The sequence below is a fragment of the Perognathus longimembris genome, chromosome 7, assembly GCF_023159225.1.
Source record: "Perognathus longimembris pacificus isolate PPM17 chromosome 7, ASM2315922v1, whole genome shotgun sequence".
NCBI lineage: Eukaryota > Metazoa > Chordata > Mammalia > Rodentia > Heteromyidae > Perognathus > Perognathus longimembris.
This window is the reverse complement of record NC_063167.1, coordinates 25601966-25625425: the sequence shown is the minus strand read 5'-3', so window position 1 is coordinate 25625425 and position 23460 is coordinate 25601966. Positions and strand designations below refer to the sequence as shown.

Below are 23460 nucleotides of genomic sequence, written 5' to 3'. Positions count from 1 at the left end.
AACAACAGCCTGCCTCAAGGGCTTTATACACATTGTTTTTTTCCTTTGTGTCCAGAACCACCCCTCTCTGCCCTCAGATATAATTCGATAGCAATAACTGTGTGTTTGTATTTATTAGCTGATTTCCATGATCTCCTAGTTAGGTATTAATAGGCTTTATTAAGGATACAGGCAGAAGTCTGAGGGTCTAAATGAACTCTAAGTACACTGTGTGCATCTGTGGAACTGTCACAGTGAAGCCATCTTGTACTTATTTTGTATGTGCCAGTCCTAGGGCCTGAATTCAGTGCCTGAGCACTGTCCCTGAGCTTTTGAGCTCAAGGCTCAACACTCTACCACTTGAGTCACAGCTCCACTTCTGGCTTTTTGGAGGTTAACTGGAGCTAAGTCTCATGGACTTTCCTGCTGGGCTGGCTTCAAACTGCAATCTTGAGATCTCAGCCTGTTGAATGGCTAGGATTTCAGGTGTGAGCCATCATGCCCAGCTCTCTCCTCCTTTCTGCAGGGCTAGCCTGGACCAAGATCCTCCTACTTAGGGCCTTCCCAAATGACTACCAGAACAGATCATTTGTTCATTTGTTGAGATAGGATTTGGGGGAATTTTTTGTCTAGGATGACCTTCAAGAAGATCTTCCTAGGCTCCACCTCTTGAGTAGATGGAATTACAGGCATAAGATACTACGCCTAGCTAATAAACCCTTTTTTTTTCTTTTGTTTGGCCAGTCCTGGGGCTTGAACTCAGGGCCTGAGTACTTCTCTGAGTTTCTTTTTGCTCAAGGCTAGCACTCTACAATTTGAGCCACCTTCCTAAGCCTAATAAATCCTTCTTAATACACTCACTAGATTGTAAACTCCAGAAAGAAGGAGGGACTTCTCTGTCTTACCCACCAGGTTACCCCTAGAACTGCCATAGAAAGGCTCTGGGGAATCATTTATTAGAGTGAAAAAACGTACAAATACACACATTTCTTCATTCATTTATTAAACCTGTGTTTTTCAAGGGGTGTGTCCGTGTGCTTTCTGGTAAGTTTGTTTCTGGTTTGTCTCAGGAACAAGGTTGGTTCCTGGCATTTATGGAGTAAGAGCCACCGGGAACAGTTCCACGTGTCATTGTCCCATGAGACATCATGACTTTCAAATGACCTGGCAGCCTGGTGTACATTAAAAAAATTTTTTTTTGTAATTTCACAATCTTAGCCTAGACACACTCCTTTTTAAGTAGAAATCAAAACCTTTTTTTTTTTACACCTTGAAGTATGATTAGACTCAGGGTGACAATGTCCTGCTTCAGGAAAACTTTGCCCAAGTTTTCTCCTCTTCCCGGGAAAAATCCCATCACCCGTGGAGACTACTAGTATTTTTTAGCGCCCTCCTGGATTCTCCGTCAAGGTCATAAGTGGTCCCCAAACTTCAATCTGTCTTTTGTACTGGGGCCCAAACATTCCCAAATCGAGCCACCTATTATTTCACGGTAGTGTCATTCACACTAAGGCATCCCATGGATGCATTAAGCATCAGGTAGGCGGGTGAAGTCACCTCGAGATTGTATTCACAGGGGACCCCGTGGCGGGGTGGGGGGGGAGCGGCGCCTCTACTTACCTATACGGGTAAAAGGCCCTGGGGGACTTGGGCGGGCTCGGGCGCGGGCGGGCCGGGAGGTCCTCCGGGCGCCAGGGGGCGCTGTGGCGCCGCAGGGCCGCGCCAGGTCGCTCTCGCGTGGCCGCCCCGCCCCGGGCCCCCGGGCCGAGTGGGCGGGCACGACTGCGCCCAGGTCGCCAGGCGCCCTTCGACCAGCAGCGCCTGGGGCGGGCGGGTATAAATGGAGCGGTGGTTGCTCCGACCGCCTCTCTCCGTCCCGGGTCGCCGCAGCTTGCTCCGCTTCCAGGCCCCGCCGCCACCGCCGCCGCCGCAAGCCAGTAAAAGAGAAAAAGATTAAGAAGGAGGAGGAAAAAAAAGAAATCTGCACACTCGAGGAGAAGCGCGCGGACCGCCGCCGACCAGCCTCCGCCAGCAAGAGGAGCGGGGAGCCCGGGGGCACGAGAGCGGCGCGGCGTCCGTCCGCGGGGAAGTCACCTGGGCACGCTTCCGGCCTTGCCCCGCGCCCCCGCGCCGCGCCCGCTCGCGCGCGGTGCTGAGCCGCCCCCGGCCCGCGCGGCCCGCCTCTTCCCGCGCCCGCCCGCCCGCCCGCAGCCCGCCGCGTGGCACCCGCGCCCCCCGCGCCGCCGGCCGGCGCACCACGTGTCCGCGCTGCCCTTCGCCGCCGCCCGGCCGGATCCGCACCCGCAGAGCTCCAGCTTCCCCCCAGCCCGGGCCGCTGTAATCTTAAACCACCGGGAGCCCGGGGCCTATATTTATCGGGAGACGCGTGGCCCGCGGGCCGCCGCCGCACGCAGCCCCTGCTCGCCGGTCTCCTTCCGGAGGGGGGTCCCCCGCTCTCGCCCCTTTTTGTGCGTGCGTGCGCTTGCTTTTTCCAATCCGGACTTCCGACGCCAGGACAGCTGTGCACCGCAAACTCCCGGGAAGGGCCATATTGGTTTTTTTGGAAAGCCTTTGTCTGGAGGGTGGATTACAGATTTTTTTTCCTCTAATTTCTCCTCTGCGGTCCCCGGCGAGCCGCCCCGCCTCTGCCGGCGTCGCTCGGTGTCTGCCACCTGTGAGCCGCGGCGCGGGCCCCGGCCCCGGGAGGAGCCCCCTTTTGTCCTGCGGTGGGTCCCCGGTCAGAAGTCCTCCTGGCGGGGCTCGGGGTGGTGGGGGGCGGGGAGATGAACGCTGCCGCCAGCAGCTACCCCATGGCCTCCCTGTACGTGGGCGACCTGCACTCGGACGTCACCGAGGCCATGCTGTACGAAAAGTTCAGCCCCGCGGGGCCCGTGCTGTCCATCCGGGTCTGCCGCGACATGATCACCCGCCGCTCCCTGGGCTATGCCTACGTCAACTTCCAGCAGCCGGCCGACGGTGAGTGCGCGAGCGCGGGGCACCCCCGGGGACTCGCCGTCCGGGGTGGGCCCGATGGCTAGGTAGAGGTGGGGGGGTGGCGAGGAGGCGCACGAACGCAGGCAGCCACGGACGTCGCCGCGGGGAGCGGGACGCAGGTGTGGAGGGAGCCCGAGGTGGTGCGGTGACGCCACTCCCCCACCCCCTCCGCTTCAGCCCCGCTGCCTCCGCCACTTGCTAACCGGATGACCTTGGGCTACTGAATGGGAAGAGGGGGTGGGGACTGGATCGCTGGGAGGCTGTGAATCCACACGTTGAATGGAGGGACTTTGTTATTCCGGTGTGTTGGGGTCCGGCGCAGGTGAGGTGGGGCCTGTGGCAGACCCTAGGGCTCCGACCCTGGGCGTGGGCTCCTCAAAGGACTGCACTGGGCCCTGCAAAAGTTGTTTTTTTAAGACTACAAAGCTACTGCCTGCATCTCCTCCACCACCACCACCTTTAACCTGGATTAAGATTCTTTGATTTGGGGCTGATAAGAGAGTTGGTTGTGTGCAGCATATTCAAGGGACTGTGAACGCTATCAGAAGTTTTCAGGGCCAGCTGCCTGCTGTTGGCTACCGTGTGGCATGCTCAGCGCTTGGCCAGGGAAGTGTCACTTCAATCCACTGGGCTAGTGGCAGCTATTTGCTTCACCTGTGAATGGTGCTTTTATGCTTGTCAAAACCGTTTTACTTCATCCCATCTGGAGAAAGTAGGACTCCAACAAAGAAAGGAACTGCAGAAAGTTGGGACACCAAGCAGGTGCTCAGTACCTGATTGCAGCCTTCACATGGGACATGAGTGCCACAAGTGTGAGAGGAGGGAGCCCAAAGGAAACCTTACCCAGCTGCATGAGCCTCCAGATTTAAAGGGAAACAACTAGGGTGTCCTTTATTGGAAGACACAAGCCATTTTGTGGCAGAGGACCTCCAGGTCCCCTGTTACTTTATCCTCAGTTTGTTCACTGCCCATGCAGCAGAGAATGTTATTTGGACATTTGTAACTGACTAGTTGCAAGGTTGGTTAAATAAATTCCTGTCAGTCCAGTGTGCTCTGAGCTGAGTTCTTTCTGTCTCTGGCCACAGGATCACAAAAGAAGGTAGAGGTAGCCATGTATAGCTTTTGGGGGGGAAGAGTGTGGGTTGCATTGGCTTTTGCCTATGCCTTCACCAACAAGTCACTTGTAGATAGCAGAAGCCATTGGTCAGTGTGTCTGCCAACGCATACCTCTGCAGGACTTCTCCCTGCTATAAATAAGTGCCCAGATTTGTCGGACTAAGCTGGCTGGGCCTGTGCAGTGCTGTCTGGAAATAGACTAGGAGCAAGGTGGGAATGGGCTCCTTCACTGCTAAAGGCCCAGGGTCCATGGCCACCACAGGTGAACTCTGTACTTGGACTTTTCCTGACTCGGTGGGTATATGTCCTGTCATCAGCTTTGCCCAGTCCATACCTTCCCATAGACCTCAGGAAAAGTTACTGGAGATGAGGGAGTGGAAATGAATTCTTGGCTGATTAGGCAGCCAATAATTTGGGCAGAGTTTTAGGAAATTTTGTTTTTGTGGAACTGGGTGTGGGGGGATGAGACCCGAGGTCTGAAATGTGCTAGGACACATGCTCTATCTGTGTCCCTCAGCTCTCTTCCCCTTTTAGCAGGCATAGGCTTTCCTCTAGGGGAGGTTCTGCATGATGTCATTGTAGCAGTGAAGTCATTATGATGAGATAATGTAAGAAGTGGTCACCTGATTGGGGTGTCCTTGTTGCTACTAGTGAAGAGCAGTGTTCCCGATCCTTTCCATGACTGCAGTGAACCTCTGAATTTGGGTAGGAGACACCCCACTCCACTAGATGGAGAGCGGGCTCACAGGAGTCTAGGATAGTCAAATTCCTAAAATTCACTGAACGCAGATGAAAACTTTGGAATGCCTGGATACCACCAGGAGCAGGCCTGACGACTGCTCTACTCTGGAGCAAAGATGAGGTGGGTTTATCCTTGCCCTGGTGATGTTAAGAACAATTTCTATGGGGGAGGGGGCTCCTGGGGTTTGAACTCAGGGCCTGAGCTCTGTCCCTAAGTCTCTGCTCAAGATTAGCACTCTACCCCTTGAGCCCTACTTCCCCTTTTCCTGTTTATGTGGTACTGAGAAATCAAACCCAGGGCTTTATGCAAGCTAGGCAAGCATTCTACCACTAAGCTACATCTTCAGTTCTGTTAAGAACAATTTGTATGCTTCAGAATTGAAAATATAAGTAATTGGGCCGAAGTAGAAAACCTGATATTCGTTTCTTTTTTTTTTTTTTTTTTGCTAGTCCTAGGGCATGAACTCAGGGCCTAGGCACTGTCCTTGAGCCTCTGCTGCTCAAGGCTCTATCTACCACTTGATCCACAGCTCTACTTCTGGCTTCTTCTGAGTAGTTTATTGGAGATAAGAGTCTCTCAGACTTTCCTGTCCATGCTAGCTTTGAACTGTGATCCTCAGATCTCAGCCTCTTGAGTAGCCACAATTACAAGCCTGAGCCACCCGTGCTCAGGGATAAAGTGGATTGTTTCAGTTGTCCCACCTGGATTGATAGTAGGCTGCAAAATGTCTTATAAATGGTAGAACTCTGTCAGAGGTAAAGTATTGGAATCATGATGCTACAAAAGCCATTACCTTGAAAAGTGAAGTCATTGGATGGTGGCAGTAACCTACCTGCGTTATTTTGAACCCTCAAATTATGTTTTTTCTTGCACAGCGGAGCGGGCCCTGGACACCATGAACTTCGATGTGATTAAGGGAAAGCCAATCCGAATCATGTGGTCTCAGAGGGATCCCTCTTTGAGGAAGTCGGGTGTGGGAAATGTCTTCATCAAGAACCTGGACAAATCTATAGATAACAAGGCACTTTATGATACGTTTTCCGCTTTTGGAAACATTCTGTCCTGCAAGGTAAACATTGATTAAATGATTTCAGCAGAAAAATTACCTGAATCTTGACCAAATGAACTACTTTAGAAATGGAGACAATAGCTTTATGTCAAGAAATGGAATCTCAGTAAAAAAATTCTGTAGGTGCTGGGCACTTATATAATCTTAGCTACTGAGGAGGGTGAAACCTGAGGATTTCAGTTCAAATCCAGCCTGGGCAGGATAGAATGAGACTCCTCTTCTCCAATTAAGTGCCAAAAAAAGTCAGAAGTAGAGCACTGGGCTTGAGCAAAAAAACGCTCAGGGACAGCTCCCAGGCCCTGAGTTGAAACCCACAGGACTGGGTGAGGTAGTCTTGAGGACTTCGTCCTGCCCGGGCTGGCTTCTGACTACTGTACCTCCTAAGTAGTGAGGATTACAGGTGTGAGCTATAGCTCTGTGTATGGAGCAATTGATGCATAGATGCCTTGTAAGTTTTACAAAGCACTCAGCATAGCTACTATCTGACACCAGCTAGATTAAAATCCCTGTGTGACTTGGAAAATAGTTTGTCTTTCTGTAGCACTGGGTTTTGCTCAGATCTCTTAAATGTCTTTTACTAAGAAAATATGACTAGAAGCTGCTTGGTGGTAACCACCATTTGTAAGGAAAGATGCCTTCTAGGTGTCTGGTGCTGTACGTACTATTAGGGAGATAACACACAGTTAGGGCAGTTAGCCAGCTGCCTTGCGACCACACGGCTGTGTCTCTGGAGCTGGCCGGTGATGTTGAAGCGCTCTGTCCTTCGTTTGGCAGGTGGTGTGTGATGAGAACGGCTCTAAGGGTTATGCCTTTGTCCACTTCGAGACCCAAGAGGCTGCTGACAAGGCCATCGAGAAGATGAATGGCATGCTCCTCAATGACCGCAAAGTGTGAGTGTCCCAGTCCGGAGCAACAACCATCGCATGAGCCAGCTGTGGTCCCACCTCGGTATTAACTGGCACACACAAGGCGGCTACTGGTTCTCTCGGCCCAAGTGTGGCTTGCTCCTACCTCTCCACTCCAGGGCTGGTGAGTCTCCCTGCCCGAGCCGTGGCAGCCCTTTTGACTCGCCAGGGTGGGCTCCCTGCCCAAGCCATGGCCTGCCTGCTGCCTCTCCCTTTTAAAGGCATTTTTCTGTGGGTTTTGTGAGCACCAGCAACTAGGGCTGGCTGGAAGACAGCTCTAAGCCTACTCTGAGCAGGGGTTCTTGGCCAGTGGCAGAGTGGAGAGGGCCCTGTGCTGACCAGGAGCTGTGTACTAAGTGACCTTGGTTTTCATCAGACTCTGGTCTCCTTGAGTCTCCTGCGAATTGTTGATGCCAGATTGTCCCTCTAGTTCTCCATGCTCTAACACAGGACTCTGATCAGTACAAGGCAGGCTACCCGGTAATCATTTGGCTAGGATGGAAAACCCAGTCTTTCCAGAGCTACTTAAGTGATGCTTTGGTGTGTTTGCTCCTGTGTAATGGAAAGAGGGGACTGAGCAGAGCCATGTGGGGAGAAGGAGGGACCACATGCCTTGGTTATCACAAGTTATTTCTGTCCTTTGTGGCATCGAATAAACCAGAGGATGACTTGTGTTTCTGATATCTGTGCCCAGCAATGTGATCTACAGTACAGGTATTACCAGAAAGAAATAGGAAGTTCACAGTGCATATTTTCCTATATAGATAGTATGAATGTTTTTTTTCCTTTTTTTTTTTTGATAGCACAATAATCAATCTCTAGTAATCTTCTAGGACTAACCGCTGTTAACAGTTTGGTTTATATCCTTCCAGACCTTTCTTTTCCTTTGCATTTACATAGATGCACAGAAATGAACGTTTTAAAAACCTGGTCGTCAGGTTTCTTCACGAAGGCAGTGTGATGTGGTAGGAGCAGCCCTGGTCTGAGCCAGGAGCCCCGGGGCTGGTCCTCCCTTGCAGGGTAGTCCTGCCTCTTTTCTTTTTCTGCTGGGATATCGGGCCTCTGAGCTTCCTCTTGCTGGTGGATGGGGGCCTCATGTTTTAACCTCTCCTGTGAGCCTTTAACCTTTGGGCCCCTAGAAGTCTTTTTGCTTCCTGAAGTGATCACTGTTCACTGTTTCTTTGTAGGTTTGTAGGCAGATTCAAATCTCGCAAAGAGCGCGAAGCTGAGCTTGGAGCCAAAGCCAAGGAATTCACGAATGTTTACATCAAAAACTTTGGGGAAGAGGTGGACGATGAGAATCTGAAAGAGCTATTTAGCCAGTTCGGTAAGTTGGGATCACAACCCACATTGTCCCCATTCTAAGACAAACAGTGCTTTCTCTGTCTTGGATTCCATCTGGGTTCACCAGCAACTTGCTTCAACAAGGTTCCTTGAGAGTCTTTTCCTTGCCCATAGAGTGGTGTGACCAGTGTGTCCTTTTTTAATAGGTAAGACTCTCAGTGTCAAGGTGATGAGAGACCCCAGCGGGAAATCCAAAGGCTTTGGCTTTGTGAGTTACGAAAAGCACGAGGATGCCAATAAGGTGAGTACAGCAGTGTTGGAACACACAGGAAGTGGCTTGCAGAGTGTGGGCAGAGCAGGAGGGATGCACTTCCTCAGGGGCTTACACAGCTTGTGTATCTAACTGTTGACCAGCATTTGCATAACACAGTCGCCTCAGCTGTTGAAAAACATGGGGTAGGTGTTTGTTCCATGATCAGGTGAGGGGACTGAAGCCCAGAGAGCAGTATGGGTGTAACTTAATAGCCACCAAAAAGATAAGTGCTTGAATTTTGGATTTAACAGACTTCAGAGATGGCATGAAATTTTTAGTCCTTTAGTAAAGATTTTTCTCAGAACAAATAGTTGGTTAGATTTATCAAGGTCTGCCTCTGCAATGTGGCTTAAAGACATGAATTTCCTCTCTAGGCTGTGGAAGAAATGAATGGAAAAGAAATCAGCGGGAAAGCTATATTTGTAGGCCGTGCACAGAAGAAAGTAGAACGGCAGGCTGAATTAAAACGGAAGTTTGAACAGCTGAAACAGGAGAGAATTAGCCGGTACCAGGTGAGGTGGACTTGGGTAGGTGGCCGGGCCAAGGGAATTATCAAGAGCACATTTGCGGGTAGCAGCAGGCCTTGTCTTTGGGGACTTGGCATCTGCATGTACTTATTTCTTGAGAAGATCACATTTAAAAGGATGTACACCATCCACATATGTTGCGAAATTACTGAACTGGGGGCAAATGATTTGGGGCTCTTGGCTTATTGCTCTTTTGTGTGTGTGATTTCCCCCCCCCCCCCACCCCTGATTATATGTTTTTGGAGTGGTGTCCTGTAGTTTTAGAGTACTCTTAAGTATGCTCAGAATCCTCTGAGGACTTAACACTGGGTCCCAGTCCTCTATAGGTTCTTGCCTGATTTCATTTAGTTGGGAATTTGCTAAGAATTTTCTTTGTGTTGCAGAGGTATGTTATTACTAAAAGTATTTCCCTTTCAGGGTGTGAATCTCTACATTAAGAACTTGGATGATACCATTGATGATGAGAAATTAAGGAAAGAATTTTCTCCTTTTGGTTCAATCACCAGTGCTAAGGTATTTTACTATAAGATTTTGGCACTTTTTTGTTGTATCTAAATGAGATGGCTAGCTCTGACAATAGGTGTAGTGTTCCAGCAGATCCTCTTGCCCTGTCCCCCCATGATGCAGTATGGATCAATCCAGTGCTCCCCACAGCACTCACATCTTTCCCATGCCCGCTGTGCGGTGCTGGCGTGGGGACAGAGGGTGCCACACGATGCGCAGAGCATATCCAGACGGGCTGCTTTCCATTTGTCCTGGAGCCTGTCTCTACAACTCTGCCACATTTCTCCTGAGAATGAAGGTGTTGTGAAGACTTGGAGCTAGAGTTGGGACCTTTTGTGGAAAAAAAGGGGAAGTGGAAAGTTTGCTTTTCCATAGTTTGCGTTGTGTATGTTATCACTTGCTTGTTACACAAGTCCTTTAGGTGATGTGAGGGTGGGTGGGCTGGTCACCTTGATGGCCCTGACTGAGGTGGTGAGTTCGCCTTTGGTTTAAGTTTGCCCAGTTTTTCTTGGTGTCACCTCTGACTGTACCCCTATTTATTTAGCACAAGGGATCCTGCCCCCCTTTGATTTATTTGTACAGTAGGAAATTTGGTGTTTGAGGTGCAGTTTTGGCTTTTTTTTTTTTGTCTGAGATTTGCACTTCTGTCACTCTTGCTTTTTTTTTGCCAGTTGAGTTTCCCCTGAGCTGGGCTTGCAGCCTGAGGGACCATATTTAAGGCGCCAGCAGGCATCTTCCTGATCCACCTTGTGGGTGCACATATGCCTTTTTTCTGAGAACTAATACATACAAAATGGTGCCCAGCACACTCAAGACAGCAGAAAAAGTGATGAAGACCCTAGGAACTGGTTTATTTTAAAAGATACTGTTTGGCCAGTAGCTTATGTGGTTTGTCTGGGAATATGTCATAGAAACTGAGGCTCAGAGAGCAGGAAAAATGACTGGGCCCTCTGTCTCCCCAAGTTAGAACTGCTCACATTTGATATTTCAAAAGCATTATCCTAATCTTGCTAAGAACTTGTTCAAACTTTGGACCAGGTGAGTCCTATAAATAAGCTTCAGCAAATACATTTTTCAACATGCCTGTCAAGATCTCTTGTGGAAGGCTGGGGGCGTGACCCAAATGAAGTGTATTTAGCAAGCCCGAGGCCCTGAGTTCAAGCTCCAATATTAAAACATATACCTCATAGACATGCTTTTAGGTATCAGGAAGCATCTTCGGCTTCCTGGTTATGCTACTAATCACATGGTTTTGAAGAGTATTAGTACCTCCTTGAAGACTTAAAATAGAAAACGGCAGGGTGTGTTAGGACTTGTGCTTTCTTAGTCCGTGTTGAGCTCCTGGCCCAGCTTGGTAACTTGTGCCCCCAAATCCAGGTTTCTTGGTTTACCTAGGCAGCTGCTCCTCCCCTGCACTTTTTCTGAAGACGTCATTCTTGCATTTTAGGTAATGCTAGAGGACGGAAGAAGCAAAGGGTTTGGCTTTGTCTGCTTCTCATCTCCTGAAGAAGCCACCAAAGCCGTCACTGAGATGAATGGACGCATTGTCGGCTCCAAGCCTCTGTATGTTGCCCTGGCCCAGAGGAAGGAAGAAAGAAAGGCTCACCTGACAAACCAGTATATGCAGCGGGTGGCTGGAATGAGAGCGCTCCCTGCCAACGCCATCTTGAATCAGTTCCAGCCTGCAGCTGGTGGCTACTTTGTGCCAGCAGTCCCACAGGTGGGTCTGCCACATGACCAAGACATGCCATGACAGCTGCTCCCATTTGCGGTAATAGCTGGGGAAAGGGAACTAGCATAAAAAGCCTTCAAAACAAAAATGATGAGGTGTCTATAATCTTAGCTACTCAGGAAGCTGTGATCTAAGGATTGAGGTTCAAAACCAGGCACTGAGTAGGAAAGTCTGTCAGACTTATATCTCCAATTAAATCCCAAAGGGAGCTAGAAGTGGACCTGTGGCTCAAGTGGTAGAATACTAGCTTTGAGCAAAAAAGCTCAGGCAGCGCCCGGGCCCCAAGTTCAAACCCCAAGTGGAACAGCACAGAGTGAGAAGGAATTTCACCTGTGGTCCTTCAACTGACCATTTTTGTATCAAGAGAGCCTTGATTCCACATGATAACCTGGGGCTTAGTGATGAATCAAGTGAGATTTGCTGGCATGGGTTTTAGTCCTTGCAATAAAGGCTTGGACACCCTTTCCTTCCAGGCTCAGGGAAGACCTCCATATTACACCCCTAACCAGTTAGCACAGATGAGGCCTAACCCACGCTGGCAGCAAGGCGGGAGACCTCAAGGTAGGTGGAGAGACCAATTCTACCTACTTTTCCCACATGTCCCCCAAGACACCGCTCACTTCTCCATTGCTTGTCTTTGTGGAACAATTTTTTGTCTCTTTACCAGGCTTCCAAGGACTGCCAAGTGCCATTCGCCAGTCTGGGCCTCGTCCAACACTTCGCCATCTGGCTCCAACTGGTAATGCTCCGCCCTCTCGTGGCCTCCCTACTACCACTCAGAGAGTCGGTGAGCAAACTGGCTTGTAGGAGCGGGGAGGAGGGAGTCAGGATGACTAGCTCTGCCCTCTGGGTCAGTTCGTGGGCTCATTGGAGTCCTGGTTCTGCCATCTTAGCTGTGCATTAGGTAGGTACTATGTTTAGCAGCAGAGCCAGCGTGAATCCCGATGTTTTGATCAGTGTTCTTTGCTCACTGGTGACTTGTACGGTTTGCTTACTGGATGACTGCAGAGATCGCTTATTCCTTCCGGGTGGGGCAGGGTACAAGATATGTCCTGTATTCCAAAATGTGGAGAGTTGTGTGTTGTCGTTTGGCTCATCCTTGAAAGTAGTGGTAGGCCCCTGCGTGACATGACTGCGGACATGCATTGGAGTTTCTCCTTCCGTGGGACGTGGCCAGTTGGACATCTGCTGCCAACACTGATGTGCATTTGCTGGTCTGTTGTAGGGTCTGAGTGCCCGGACCGCTTGGCTATGGACTTTGGTGGGGCTGGTGCCGCCCAGCAAGGGCTGACTGACAGCTGCCAGTCTGGAGGTGGTATTGGGTGCACACAGAAGGGGGAAAGATGGGATTTGACGGGTCTGTGCCCAGACTGACGGGCTTTAATTAAACTTGTTCCTTCTGTAAGGTGTTCCCACAGCTGTGCCGAACCTAGCACCTCGTGCTGCAGTTGCTGCTGCTGCTCCTCGGGCTGTTGCACCCTACAAGTATGCCTCAAGCGTCCGCAGCCCCCACCCTGCCATACAGCCTCTGCAGGTGAGGCCCCCAGCCAGTGCTCCTCCCTGTCCTACGTGCTATAAGACTGCTGTTCTGCTGCCCCAAACTGGTACTGTGCTTGTGTGTGCTCTGGTTGTCTGGGCACAGTTCACTTGGGTGCTCCTCCCCAAGAGGCAGTGGGAGCTTCCTGCTCTCTCCTTTTGTGACACACATGTCATTCAGTTGGAGCCTCCAGGTCACGTTTGCATCCATCCGGTGGCCTGCTTGATCCTTTGCTTCTCTTGAAACCAAGGTTGATGTGAAGTGCTGAGGAGAACAAGCCACGATAGATTCAGAGTTCTGTGGCCATCACTGACCGTGCCCAATCAGCCTTCAGGCCCCACGAGATGTTTAATAGTTGGCTTTAGTTCTCCAGGTTCTCTCAAGTTGGATTTCCCAGACAGAGTTGATGTAAGGCCCTACCCTTTTTTGGTGGTTGTAGGGCTTGAACTGGCATGGGCACTGTTTCTGAGCTGCTTTTGCTCAAGGTTAACAAGCACTCTACCACTTGAGCCACAGTACCACTCCCTGCCTTTCCTGTTGTACTGAAGAATCCAACCCAGGGCTTCTTCATCCATACTAAGGCAAACACTCTGCCTACCACCAAGTCGCATTCCCAGCCAACTGTTGGTTTTCTGGTGGTTAATTGGAGATGAGAGTCTCATGGACTTTTATGCTTCTGCTGGTTTCAAACCATGATTTTAACATCTCAGCCTCCTGAATAGCTAGGATTATAGGCAAGAGTGCTTGCTTGCCTCATATTTTAGGCCTATGACACCACCATCAATTGGTATAATAGAAACACAACTATGTCTGGTAAAATAAGGGGATCAATTGTGTTTTGCTGTTCACTGATAATTCACACCAAATCTGTACAGGAATTAGAAATTTTTTCGGGTAAAGTCCATAGCCTGATAAAATCCTTGGTAATTCAAATGAAATGTCATAATGCACTTTGTTAGCATTGTAGAGCTGCTTTTTAAAATTCCTTCCACTTTCTCCTTCTGAAAATATGCCATTGATTTGTTAGCCCCTTCTCACCTGAGCCCCACTCCTGACCCCAACAAAACTGGTCCTTTGAAAACAAGGACTGTAGGGGCTGGGAATAATGTGGCCTAGAGGTAGAGTGCTTGTTTCCTCAGCACCACATACACAGAAAAAGCCAGAAGTGGCGCTGTGGCTCAAGTGGCAGAGTGCTAGCCTTGAGCAAAAAGAAGCCAGGGACAGTGCTCAAGCCCTGAGTCTAAGCTCCAGGACTGGCCAAAAAGAAAACAAGGGCTGCAGCTTCTGCGTATCAGTGTGTGATCAGATGTGGTTGAGCATCCTTTCTCAGTGCTGACTGGCCTGCTTTTTGTTTCTAGGCACCCCAGCCTGCAGTCCATGTACAGGGGCAAGAGCCCCTAACAGCCTCCATGCTGGCTGCAGCGCCCCCCCAGGAACAGAAACAGATGCTGGGTAAGTGTCCCACTGCGTTCAGGAGAGGGCTGACCTGGACAAATCTGCTCGGTAGAGTTTGTGTCTGTGTGAGTGTGGATGCAATGTGGGGCTTGAGCTCAGGACCTGGGCACTGTTCCTGACTGAGCTTGTCTGCTCAAAGCCACAGATCTCTGCTTCCTGAGTAACTGAGATTATAGGCAGGAGCCACCAGCACCCCACTTTGTGTGTTTCATTCTTACATTTTTGGCTCTACCCTACATACAGGTGAACGTTTGTTTCCCCTTATTCAAACAATGCATTCAAATCTGGCTGGAAAGATCACAGGAATGCTGCTGGAGATTGACAACTCAGAGCTGCTGCACATGCTGGAGTCCCCGGAGTCCCTCCGCTCCAAGGTGAGCTATGGCTCACACCTGTGGCTTCTTAGCCAGGGAAGACCGGGGAACCTGGGGCACAGGTGGGCAGAGGCCCTTTCCCCGAATAAATCACTGACCACCTGGACATTTCTCACAGGTGGATGAAGCTGTGGCCGTACTACAGGCTCATCATGCCAAGAAAGAAGCTGCCCAGAAGGTGGGCGCTGTTGCTGCTGCTACCTCCTAGACAAGGAAAAACGTGCGTTGAGCTTTTTATTTTTTACCTGTTTTGAGTCCATTTTAACTGCAGCTGCAGCTCAGGCTACCTCGAACTCTTGGCCTGGGTACTGCCCCTGAGCTGCTTTTGCTCAAGGCAAGAGCTCTGCCATTTTGAACCACAGTGCTACTTCTGGTTTTCTGGTGGTAGTTTATTTGGAGATAAAAAGTCTCACAGACTTAAGCCTGGGCTGGCCTTGAACCATAATCCTCAGAGCTCAGCCTCCTAAGTAGCTAGGATTATTTTCTATCACCTGGTTAATTGCTATGGGAAGAATTACAGTGGAGAGCCTATTGCTGATGGGCTCACACTAGTAATTCTAGCTATTCGGGAGTGGCCAGCCCAGGCAGGAAAGTTCGTGAGCTTTATATTCAATTTAACCAGCCATAAGCCAGAAGTGAAGCTGTGGCTCAAGTGGTAAGAGCACCAGCTTTAAGTGCAAAAAAAAAAAAAACCCTAAACCCCAGTGCTGGCACATTAGTGTCTTCCTAGCTTGGCTTGAGATTGGTGAGGTAATATAATGCTTGTAAAGCAAGATAGGCCTGCTGTCATCTAGTAAGAGAAGAGAAAACCTGAATTAACAGTACAGGCACAGTGTTGTTCGGTGACTTAGGAAGGTTATGGACTCTGCCTGCAAAATTTCACTGGGAAGAGGTGGTAGGTATCTCTGCGTGGGGAAAGGGGATCTAGGGGCTGGGCTGGTATATTGGTAGAGGTCAACTTGGTGAAAGCCCAGCTTCTTAAAAGTCTAAGGAGTCTTAAGCCAGAGATGGTGTGTGCACAGGACAGTGCTGAATTGCTGTTCTGTCAGCTAGTCTTATCAATGCATATGTAGAATTCTTTACATGTATTTAATAGTGGTGGTGCTTATCTTTTCAGGAGTCAAAAGCCAAATAACCCCTCATGGAATTCAGCTCGAGGTTTGAAGATTCCTAGCTTGTCCTATGGACCTCAACACCAAGAACTACAGTTGCAAATGTCATAGGTCATTTTGTATCAAAAGGTCAATTATGATGCACCTAGAATTTTTCAATTATGAGAATTTATTCTCTGGGTTCTATGGCCCAGGCAGTGTTAACTTTTTTTTCTATTGTGGGTTTTGGTTTTTTTTCCCTCCAGAAATTGGTTTTATTTGACGTAACCAAGTCTTAAGTTTCTCAATAAAGGAAAAAAAAAACCCATGAAATTGTCTGTGTCTTATCCATATAGCCAACCACGGTTTTAGTCTACTTTAATTCCTGTTTCCACTGGAAGTAATTTTAGGATGTCAAGTGGTGCAGATAAACTGTTTGTAAAAAGATATGCATAGCAATTACATAGGATCAGTTAAAACAATGCCTGTTGTGTTCTATTATGGTAAGAAACAAAGTGTTCAAATCTGGTATTCTCAGCAGGCCTTGAGTCTGGCTTGGGAAAATAGAGCTTCGGTAGGGTTAACACCTCAAGGACACTTGGTAAGGCCTGCTGGCTGATTGGCTCCACTCCCACCCCACCTCCTCATGCTCTCCTTAGACTTCACCTCTCCTATCAGTTTAAGTCCATTTTGCAACTAAGGTTTCCCCCAGACATGGGAAAATGCTCAGGAGGTAGATCTGTTGTGACATGGAATGAACTTTGGCCAGGGCTAGGGCCAGTCAACCTTGGCAGAGTTTACCTTTATGGCCTGCTGTCCTCTGGCCAGGCTCCCCTTAGGCCCCACTTGATTTTTTTTTTTTTCTTTCCCCTAGGCAGGCTCCTCTCAGTTAAGGGCTAGACTTAACTGCTCCAAAATTCCCAAAAGTAGGTCTCTTTCCTGGCAGGCATATCTTTTGTGTGGTTGTAAATTTGGTTGACATCTGCCCTTCTAAAATAAGCTTTGGGGGTGTTGGTAGTGCTGGTGAAGGTACTTAAGCCCTCAAGGTTCTGGGTGCTGGGCTTGAGACTGCCCGAAACATGGGGAGCAAGCAGGGTGGTTTCCTCTAAGGTCACAGTGACATATGAAGTGTAGGATTTTAATGGACACTGGTCCAGGAGACAGCATGACCATGGCATACAGTCTTACCCTATGCCTGTGGATGGTTCTCGCCAGCACTGGGCCTGAGCCAAGACTCAGAGGTGTCTACAGTTTGTTGTAAACCTCAGACCTCATTCCAAATGGCTCCCTTTTGTTCTGTAAATACCACAGCCTTAGCCCCTTAGTCAGATCATACAAGTGGAAATAGCCTCACTGTAGATTGGGGACCAGTAAGATAGCAATTTGTATGCTTGGCCCATGAGGGACAAAGACTGACATAGAGGTTTCAAGAATTGAGCACTCCAATGAGGTTGAGGCCAGAGATGGGTTTGAATGATCAGGCAGCCCAGGTGGGACCCAGAAGCAAAACGTGGGTCAAAGCAAGAGGCCCAGGCTGGAAACATGGAAAAACTAGACACTGGGAGGCTGGGAATATGGCTCAGTGGTAGAGTGCTCTCCTAGCATGCATGAAGCCCTGGGTTCAATTCCTCAGCACCACATAAACATAAAAGGCCGGAAATGGTGCTGTGACTCAAGCAGTAGAGTGCTACCTTTGAGTAAAAAGAAGCCAGGGACAAATAAAAAATCTAGAGACTGGGTAGGGTCCAGGTAACAGCAATGTGGAGTCTATCCTCTGCCTGTGCTCACAACACCATCCCTATGCTGAAACGCATGGTGTGTTTGCGGGTAAACTGCTGGAAGGAGTGAACAAAGTTCTGCTTTTTTTTTGGCCAGTCCTGGGGCTTGAACTCAGGGTCTGAGCACTGTCCCTGGCTTCTTTGTGCTCAGGGCTAGCTAGCACTCTACCACTTGAGCCACAGTGCCACTTTTGGCTTTTTCTGTGTATGTGGTGCTGAGGAATCGTACCCAGGGCTTCATGCATGCTAGGCAAGCACTCTACCACCACTAAGCCACATTCCCAGCCTTGAAGGCTTACATAAACCATACTGTTCTACGCAGATGATCCAATCTGAGGAAAACAAGAAAAAGAGATCTTGGTTCATAGCATTTTGGCTGATACTCAACTGTAAGAATTCTTAGGATAGGGGGCTGGGAATATGGCCTAGCGGTAAAGTGCTTGCCTCGTATACATGAAGCCCTGGGTTCGATTCCTCAGCACCACATACATAGAAAAAGGCCAGAAGTGGCTCAAGTGGCAGAGTGCTATCCTTGAGCAAAAAGAAGCCAGGGACAGTGCTCAGGCCCTGAGTCCAAGCCCCAGGATTGGCAACAAAAACAAAACTTAAGAAAACTTAAGAAAAGAAAAGAATTCTCAGGATAAAAAAATTAAGTGTGTGTGTGTGTGTGTGTGTGTGTGTGTGTGTGTGTGTGTGTATTGGGTCATATATATAATATTTGTTTCTATATTCTAATACAGAGCCATTACATTTGCTAGGCTGGGCTCTTATCACATTGATCCATGTTCCTAGCCCAGAAAAAGGTTGGGGTATTGGTTTGAACCATTTGTGGGCAGCAGATTTCCCTTCTTGGCTGTGCTATTAAGCAGCATAGCAGAAGCTTAGCCCTGTAAGTGGAGGCCTGGTTTCTGCTTACCTGAGCCAGTTTGTCTTCAATTTGTCTCACAAATCCAAGATTGAGTGATCTAAGTATTCTGAGCTAGCAGGGCTGGGAATATGGCCTAGTGGGAAGAGTGCTTGCCTCATACATGAAGCCCTGGGTTCGATTCCCCAGCACCATATATATAGAAAACGGCCAGAAGTGGCGCTGTGGCTCAAGTGGTAGAGTGCTAGCCTTGAGCAAAAAGAAGCCAGGGACAGTGCTCAGGCCCTGAGTACAAGGCCCAGGACTGGCCAAAAAAAAAGTATTCCGAGCTAGCTACAGGGAAGAGAGAAGTAAGCTTGCATCTGTGGGTGAACATGGGGAGACACTAAGTAGAACCCCGATTGGTGCTGAGGTCTGTCACCTGGCTGGTGTGCAGCTGGGCTGTCAGGGCCACAGCCTTCCCTGTGGGCACCTTTGTCTAGCCTGTTCGGTAGTGTTTTGGAAATGTGCAGAACTCATGCTTCTACTTGTGTAGTTGGGAGTTCCCACTAACTAGCAGTCTCCTCTGCACCTAAGGAGAGCCCGCTGCAAAAAAGGCCTGGTCAAATCCTCAGGTGTACATGGACATCAAGATCGGGAATAAGCCGGCTGGCCCCATCCACATGCTCCTGCGTTCCTGCTCTGTCTCATGACAACAGGAGGGCACTGGTAAACTGGTGGCTCAGCAGGTGGAGAAAGCTGCCTGGAATTCTGTGTCTGAGGCCTACGCTGCAAGCATTCTTGAAGCTCCGTAAAAGCTAGAATCATTTGAGAGTAAACAATGGGTAGTTATAAACTGTTCTTTTTCTCCAGAGTCTTATTATGGAGTCCTGTTTGACCTTGAACTCAATTTTCCTGCCTCAGTCTCCTGACTGAACTACAGGTATACAGTATACCTTTCCCCTCTTTGGTAATTTTATTTTGACGTGTTTTCAAACTTAAAAGACAATAAGAATTCTATAAGAAGAATTCAAGAGCTGGGCACTGATGGTTTGTGCCTATAATCCTAGCTACTCAGAAGGTTGAGATCTGAGGATTGAGGCTCAAAGCCAGCTCAGGCAGACAAATCCATTCTAGTTAACCAGCAAAAAGCCAAGCTATGTGGCTCAAGTGGTAGAGCACAAGGCCCCAAGGCCTCAAGTTCAAGCCAAGGAATTCCATCCTTTAGTCCATTTATCAGTTCACTTTTTGCCCCATGCTTTTATTCTATGTACATAGTGTACAATCATGTGTATGTCCATACACATACATACACATATACACATTTTTCACCATGTACCAATTGAGAGTAAACTGAAGATACCATGCCCCCTTATTCCTAAATACTTTAGTATATTTCCTAGAAACAAGAATATTCCCTCAAGCTGTGCACTGATAGCTCATGCTTCTAATCCTAGCTACTCAGGTGGCTGAGATCTGAGGAATGCGGTTTGAAGCCAGCCTGGGCAAGAAAGTCCATGGGACTCTTACCTCCAATTAACTAGCAAAAAGCCAGAAGTGGAGCTGTGGCTCAAGTGGTAGAGCACTAGTCTTGAGCAAAATAGCTCAAGAACAGCGCCGAGGCCTGAGTTCAAGCTCCAGGACTAGCACAAAATTACACACACACACACACACACTTGTTCCCTCATATAACCAAAGAGCCATAGTAACAATCATGGAATTTAACATTGACACAACACTGTAATCTGGCCACATATCACCACTTGATAGTAATTTCAGCTATTGTCTTTCCTTGACAAGGGATAATAATACCTTGTATTTAGTCTAGTTTCTTTTACTCTGAAACAGTCTCTAGGGTTTTCATTATCTTTGTTTACTGGTTGGTACCAGGGTTTGAATTCAGAGCCACTTGCTTGTTCGGCTTTATTGCTCTAACATTTGAGCCATGCTTCCAGCCTAGCTTTTTGGTTATTTTAGAGATGGGAATCTCTCAGACTTTCTACCTGAGTTGGTTTTGAACTACAATCCTCCACATCTCAGCCCCCTGAGTAGGTAGGATTATAGGTGAGAGCTGCCAGTGCCTGGCTCATTGACTCTTTTGATCTTGACATTTTTGGAAGGAACAGGACAGTTATGTTTATGGTTGTATCTCAGTTTGTACACACAGATACTTAAACTCATGATTGCATTTAAGTTATGTCTTTTGGCAGGAACACCACAGGAGTAATGTGGTTACTACGTCCCAGGACATGATGGCAATTCAAATACGGATGATGATGCTATCTTTAATCAGTTGGTTAAGGAAATGGAGATGTCTGCCAAGTTTCTCTGCTGGAAAGCGTGTGTGTGTGTGTGTGTGTGTGTGTGTGTGTGTGTGTGTGTGTCAGAGAGAGACAGACAGAGAGACAAATATAGGGCAGTCTCAAAATATAAATCTTATCTCTCAAGTGTTGAGATTTACAGGCAGCACCACTATGCCCAGCAAAAGTTAGTTTTTAAAGGTATAAATTAAGAGGTAATTGTTTCCCTTTATCTCCAGCTTATTTCCTACTATTGAAAATTTTGGTTTTTCTATTTTCCTCAAGATCTTTTTTTTTTTTTTTTCCAGTCCTGGGCCTTGGACTCAGGGCCTGAGCACTGTCCCTGGCTTCTTTTTGCACTCTGCCACTTGAGCCACAGTGCCACTTCTGGCCTTTTCTATATATGTGGTGCTGAGGAATTGAACCCAGGGTTCATGTATACGAGGCAAGCACTCTTGCCACTAGGCCATATTCCCAGCCCTCCTCAAGATCTTTTATACCCATTATCCCTTCTTGTCTTTAGCTTTTTGTTTATTTGTGTGCTGGTCCTGGGGCTTGAACTCAGGGCCTGGGCACTGTCCCTCAGCTTCTTTTTGCTCAAAGCTGGTGTTCCACCACTTGAGCCACAGCTCCACTTCCTTACTGGAGATAAGAATTTAATGGATTTTCCCATCTGGGCTGGCCTTAAGCCACAGTCTTCAGGTATCAGTCTCCATAGGATTACAGGTATGAGCCACCAGTGCCCAGGTTGTTGTTTTTTTTTGTTTTTTTGATTCAGAACAATTTTAAAGGAAAAAAATGGGGGGGGGGAAATCACCCCCATAAGTGAAAAGGTGACAAGCTGGCTCCTGCTTGTTTTTAGAAACTTCTGTATAGGCTTCGGCAATTTGCTGGACCAACCCTTTCACAGGAGAACAGCCACTGCTAAGCACTCTCGCCCCATTTCTTGATTAAGCTTGCTCCCCATAGTTGCCAGGTACGCACGTAAACCTCAAAGAACTAACTGGAGCACCAGAATCCTGGGGCAAGCCAGAGAATCAACTGGCAGCAAAGTTCTGCTGGGCAATCTCACTTTAATGTGTCCAGTATCCATCATGGAGACCGCGCATGTACAGTGAAATGGGAGCCCAGGGACTGCATGAGGACCACAGACAGGCAAGGTTCACATAAACAGTTCCACACTATGACAGGCTACCACACCACAGGCACATTACAAAGTCCCCAAGTCCTACGCAGAGGTGGATAATGAAAGGGGTGTTGCTGCTTTTTCCAGTTCTCAGGTCCAAGGCACCTGAATTCTGTTAGTTGCTTCTTTTTTTGTGTGTGCCAGTACTTGGGCTTGAACTCAAGAGTTTGGATGTTGTCATTTAGCTTTTTCATTAAGGCTGGTGCTCTAGCACTCAACCCCTCCACTTTTGGTGGTTAAATGAAGATCTCACTGGCTTTCAACTCTGATCCTCAGAGTAGCTAGGATTACAGGCGTGAGCCATTGGAACTGACATCCTGAAAGTTGCTGTCATTCTTGATGGTGACTGCTAATCCACGGTGTCTCAACTGAGCTCGTAGCAGCAGATTCTTGGTTTTAAGATCTTCTACCTGCTGTGGAAAGTCATCATTGTCCAGCTGTGGTTGATCTAGCCCCTGAGTTTCTTCAAACAACCACTGGTTACTCTGCCGAAGCTCCTGGACACATTCCCAGGCTTTGGGTAGAATTCCACCTTTACTGGGGCCAGACCTGAGGTATTCCACAGAGCATGGAATGATCTTGGTCAGTTCCAGGATCCAGTTATTGCTCTTGTCTTGGTGGCAGGGCTCCATTTTATTATGTTGAATCCTGTGTTTCTCCTCTTGTCCAGGGAGACCTTGGCTTTGGGTAATAAGGGTGGCTCCTGGAGACAAATGACTGCAGGCTCTCCCCCACCACACACACACCCCCTCCAGCACTTCCTGGGATGATATCATCAAGAGTGGGATGACATCATCAAGAGTGGCCGGTGCAGGGAGGGGCTGCTTGCCCTTGGTAACAAGGGCAGCTGCAGACCAGGATGTGGTGCCTCCTTTCCTATTTTCCACTACTAGGCTGAAGAAATAAGTATAGTAGGGCCTAAGAGCCTTGGTGTCAACTGTAGCATCGCTGGTGAAAGCATTCTGAGCCTTTTTTTTTTTTGCCAGTTGGAGCTTGAACTCAGGGCTTAAGCACTGTCCCTGGCTTCTTTTTGTTCAAGGCTAGCACTCTGAGACCTCTTGAGCCACAGCGCCACCTCCGGCCTTTTCTATATATGTGGTGCTGAGGAATCGAACCCAGGGCTTCATGTATACGAGGCAAGCACTCTTGCCACTAGGCCATATTCCTAGCCCCGGTGAGGGCACTCTGGATGACCGCCTGGGTCATGGACTGAGTGTTAAGGTGGCCGCCCGTGGGTGCCAGGGCCTTTCGGCTGGTCGTCCACCTGCCCCTCAGATACCTGGCCAGCCTGGACATCAGCTGGTTATGATTGGCTTTGCGGGCGTACCTGACATGGAGGACGGGAAAGGTAGCGGCTGAGGTGATGCGGGCCACAGCCTTGCCGGCGGGGTCCTCCCCCCCACAAAGCACCACTTGCGCTCACGTGAACCTGCGCCGCCTAGTCTTCTGCTTCGGCTGCTGCCCCTCCATCTCGCCGAGAGTGGCCGGGGCTGCAGAGCTGGTCTTTCCGAGGCCGCTTCCACCACCTGCCCGCTTCCGGTCTTCGTGCTCCCTCTCTTCCGGTTGAGGCACCGGCAGCCCTTGTTGGCAGGTGTCTTCCGGTCTTCGTGCCCTCCCTCTTCTGGGTGGCCAGCCCCTCTCTGGCTGCTGACTTCCGTCTCCCCCGCCTCGTGTGCTCTCTCTCTCTCTTCCAGTTGGGCTGCAGATGCGCGGCCTCCTGGCATCGGTGA

The 23460-nt window shown here is 48.9% G+C and overlaps 1 protein-coding gene, 1 long non-coding RNA gene, 1 other non-coding gene and 1 pseudogene across 6 annotated transcripts; 2 read left to right on the top strand and 2 right to left on the bottom strand.

The window, feature by feature from the left end:
- Positions 1-2245: 2245 nt before the first annotated feature.
- Positions 2246-15950, top strand: Pabpc4 (poly(A) binding protein cytoplasmic 4). 4 transcript variants are annotated; one of them, XM_048350970.1, is made up of 16 exons: positions 2246-2955; positions 5707-5900; positions 6675-6790; positions 7993-8132; positions 8296-8390; positions 8777-8914; positions 9347-9442; positions 10881-11153; positions 11639-11726; positions 11833-11952; positions 12391-12477; positions 12572-12699; positions 14061-14154; positions 14401-14531; positions 14650-14751; positions 15649-15950. In XM_048350970.1, the coding sequence occupies exons 1-15, from the start codon at positions 2763-2765 to the stop codon at positions 14737-14739; spliced, it is 1983 nt and encodes a 660-aa protein (XP_048206927.1). In that variant the 5' UTR covers positions 2246-2762; the 3' UTR covers positions 14740-14751; positions 15649-15950. The 4 variants fall into 4 exon arrangements, with proteins under 4 accessions (XP_048206927.1, XP_048206930.1, XP_048206929.1 ...); XM_048350971.1 differs by having other exon boundaries at positions 2454-2955; positions 11833-11904; XM_048350973.1 differs by lacking the exon at positions 12391-12477 and having other exon boundaries at positions 11833-11904.
- LOC125355808 lies at positions 9583-9716 on the top strand. Its single transcript, XR_007211740.1, has one exon. It is a non-coding gene; the product is annotated as a small nucleolar RNA SNORA55 (small nucleolar RNA).
- LOC125354964 lies at positions 11101-17898 on the bottom strand. Its single transcript, XR_007211574.1, has 3 exons — positions 17886-17898; positions 17590-17595; positions 11101-11225 (listed from the first exon to the last, which is right to left on the bottom strand). It is a non-coding gene; the product is annotated as an uncharacterized LOC125354964 (long non-coding RNA).
- A 4119-nt stretch (positions 17899-22017) lies between these two features.
- On the bottom strand, positions 22018-23200 carry LOC125355658 (annotated as a pseudogene).
- Positions 23201-23460: the final 260 nt, after the last annotated feature.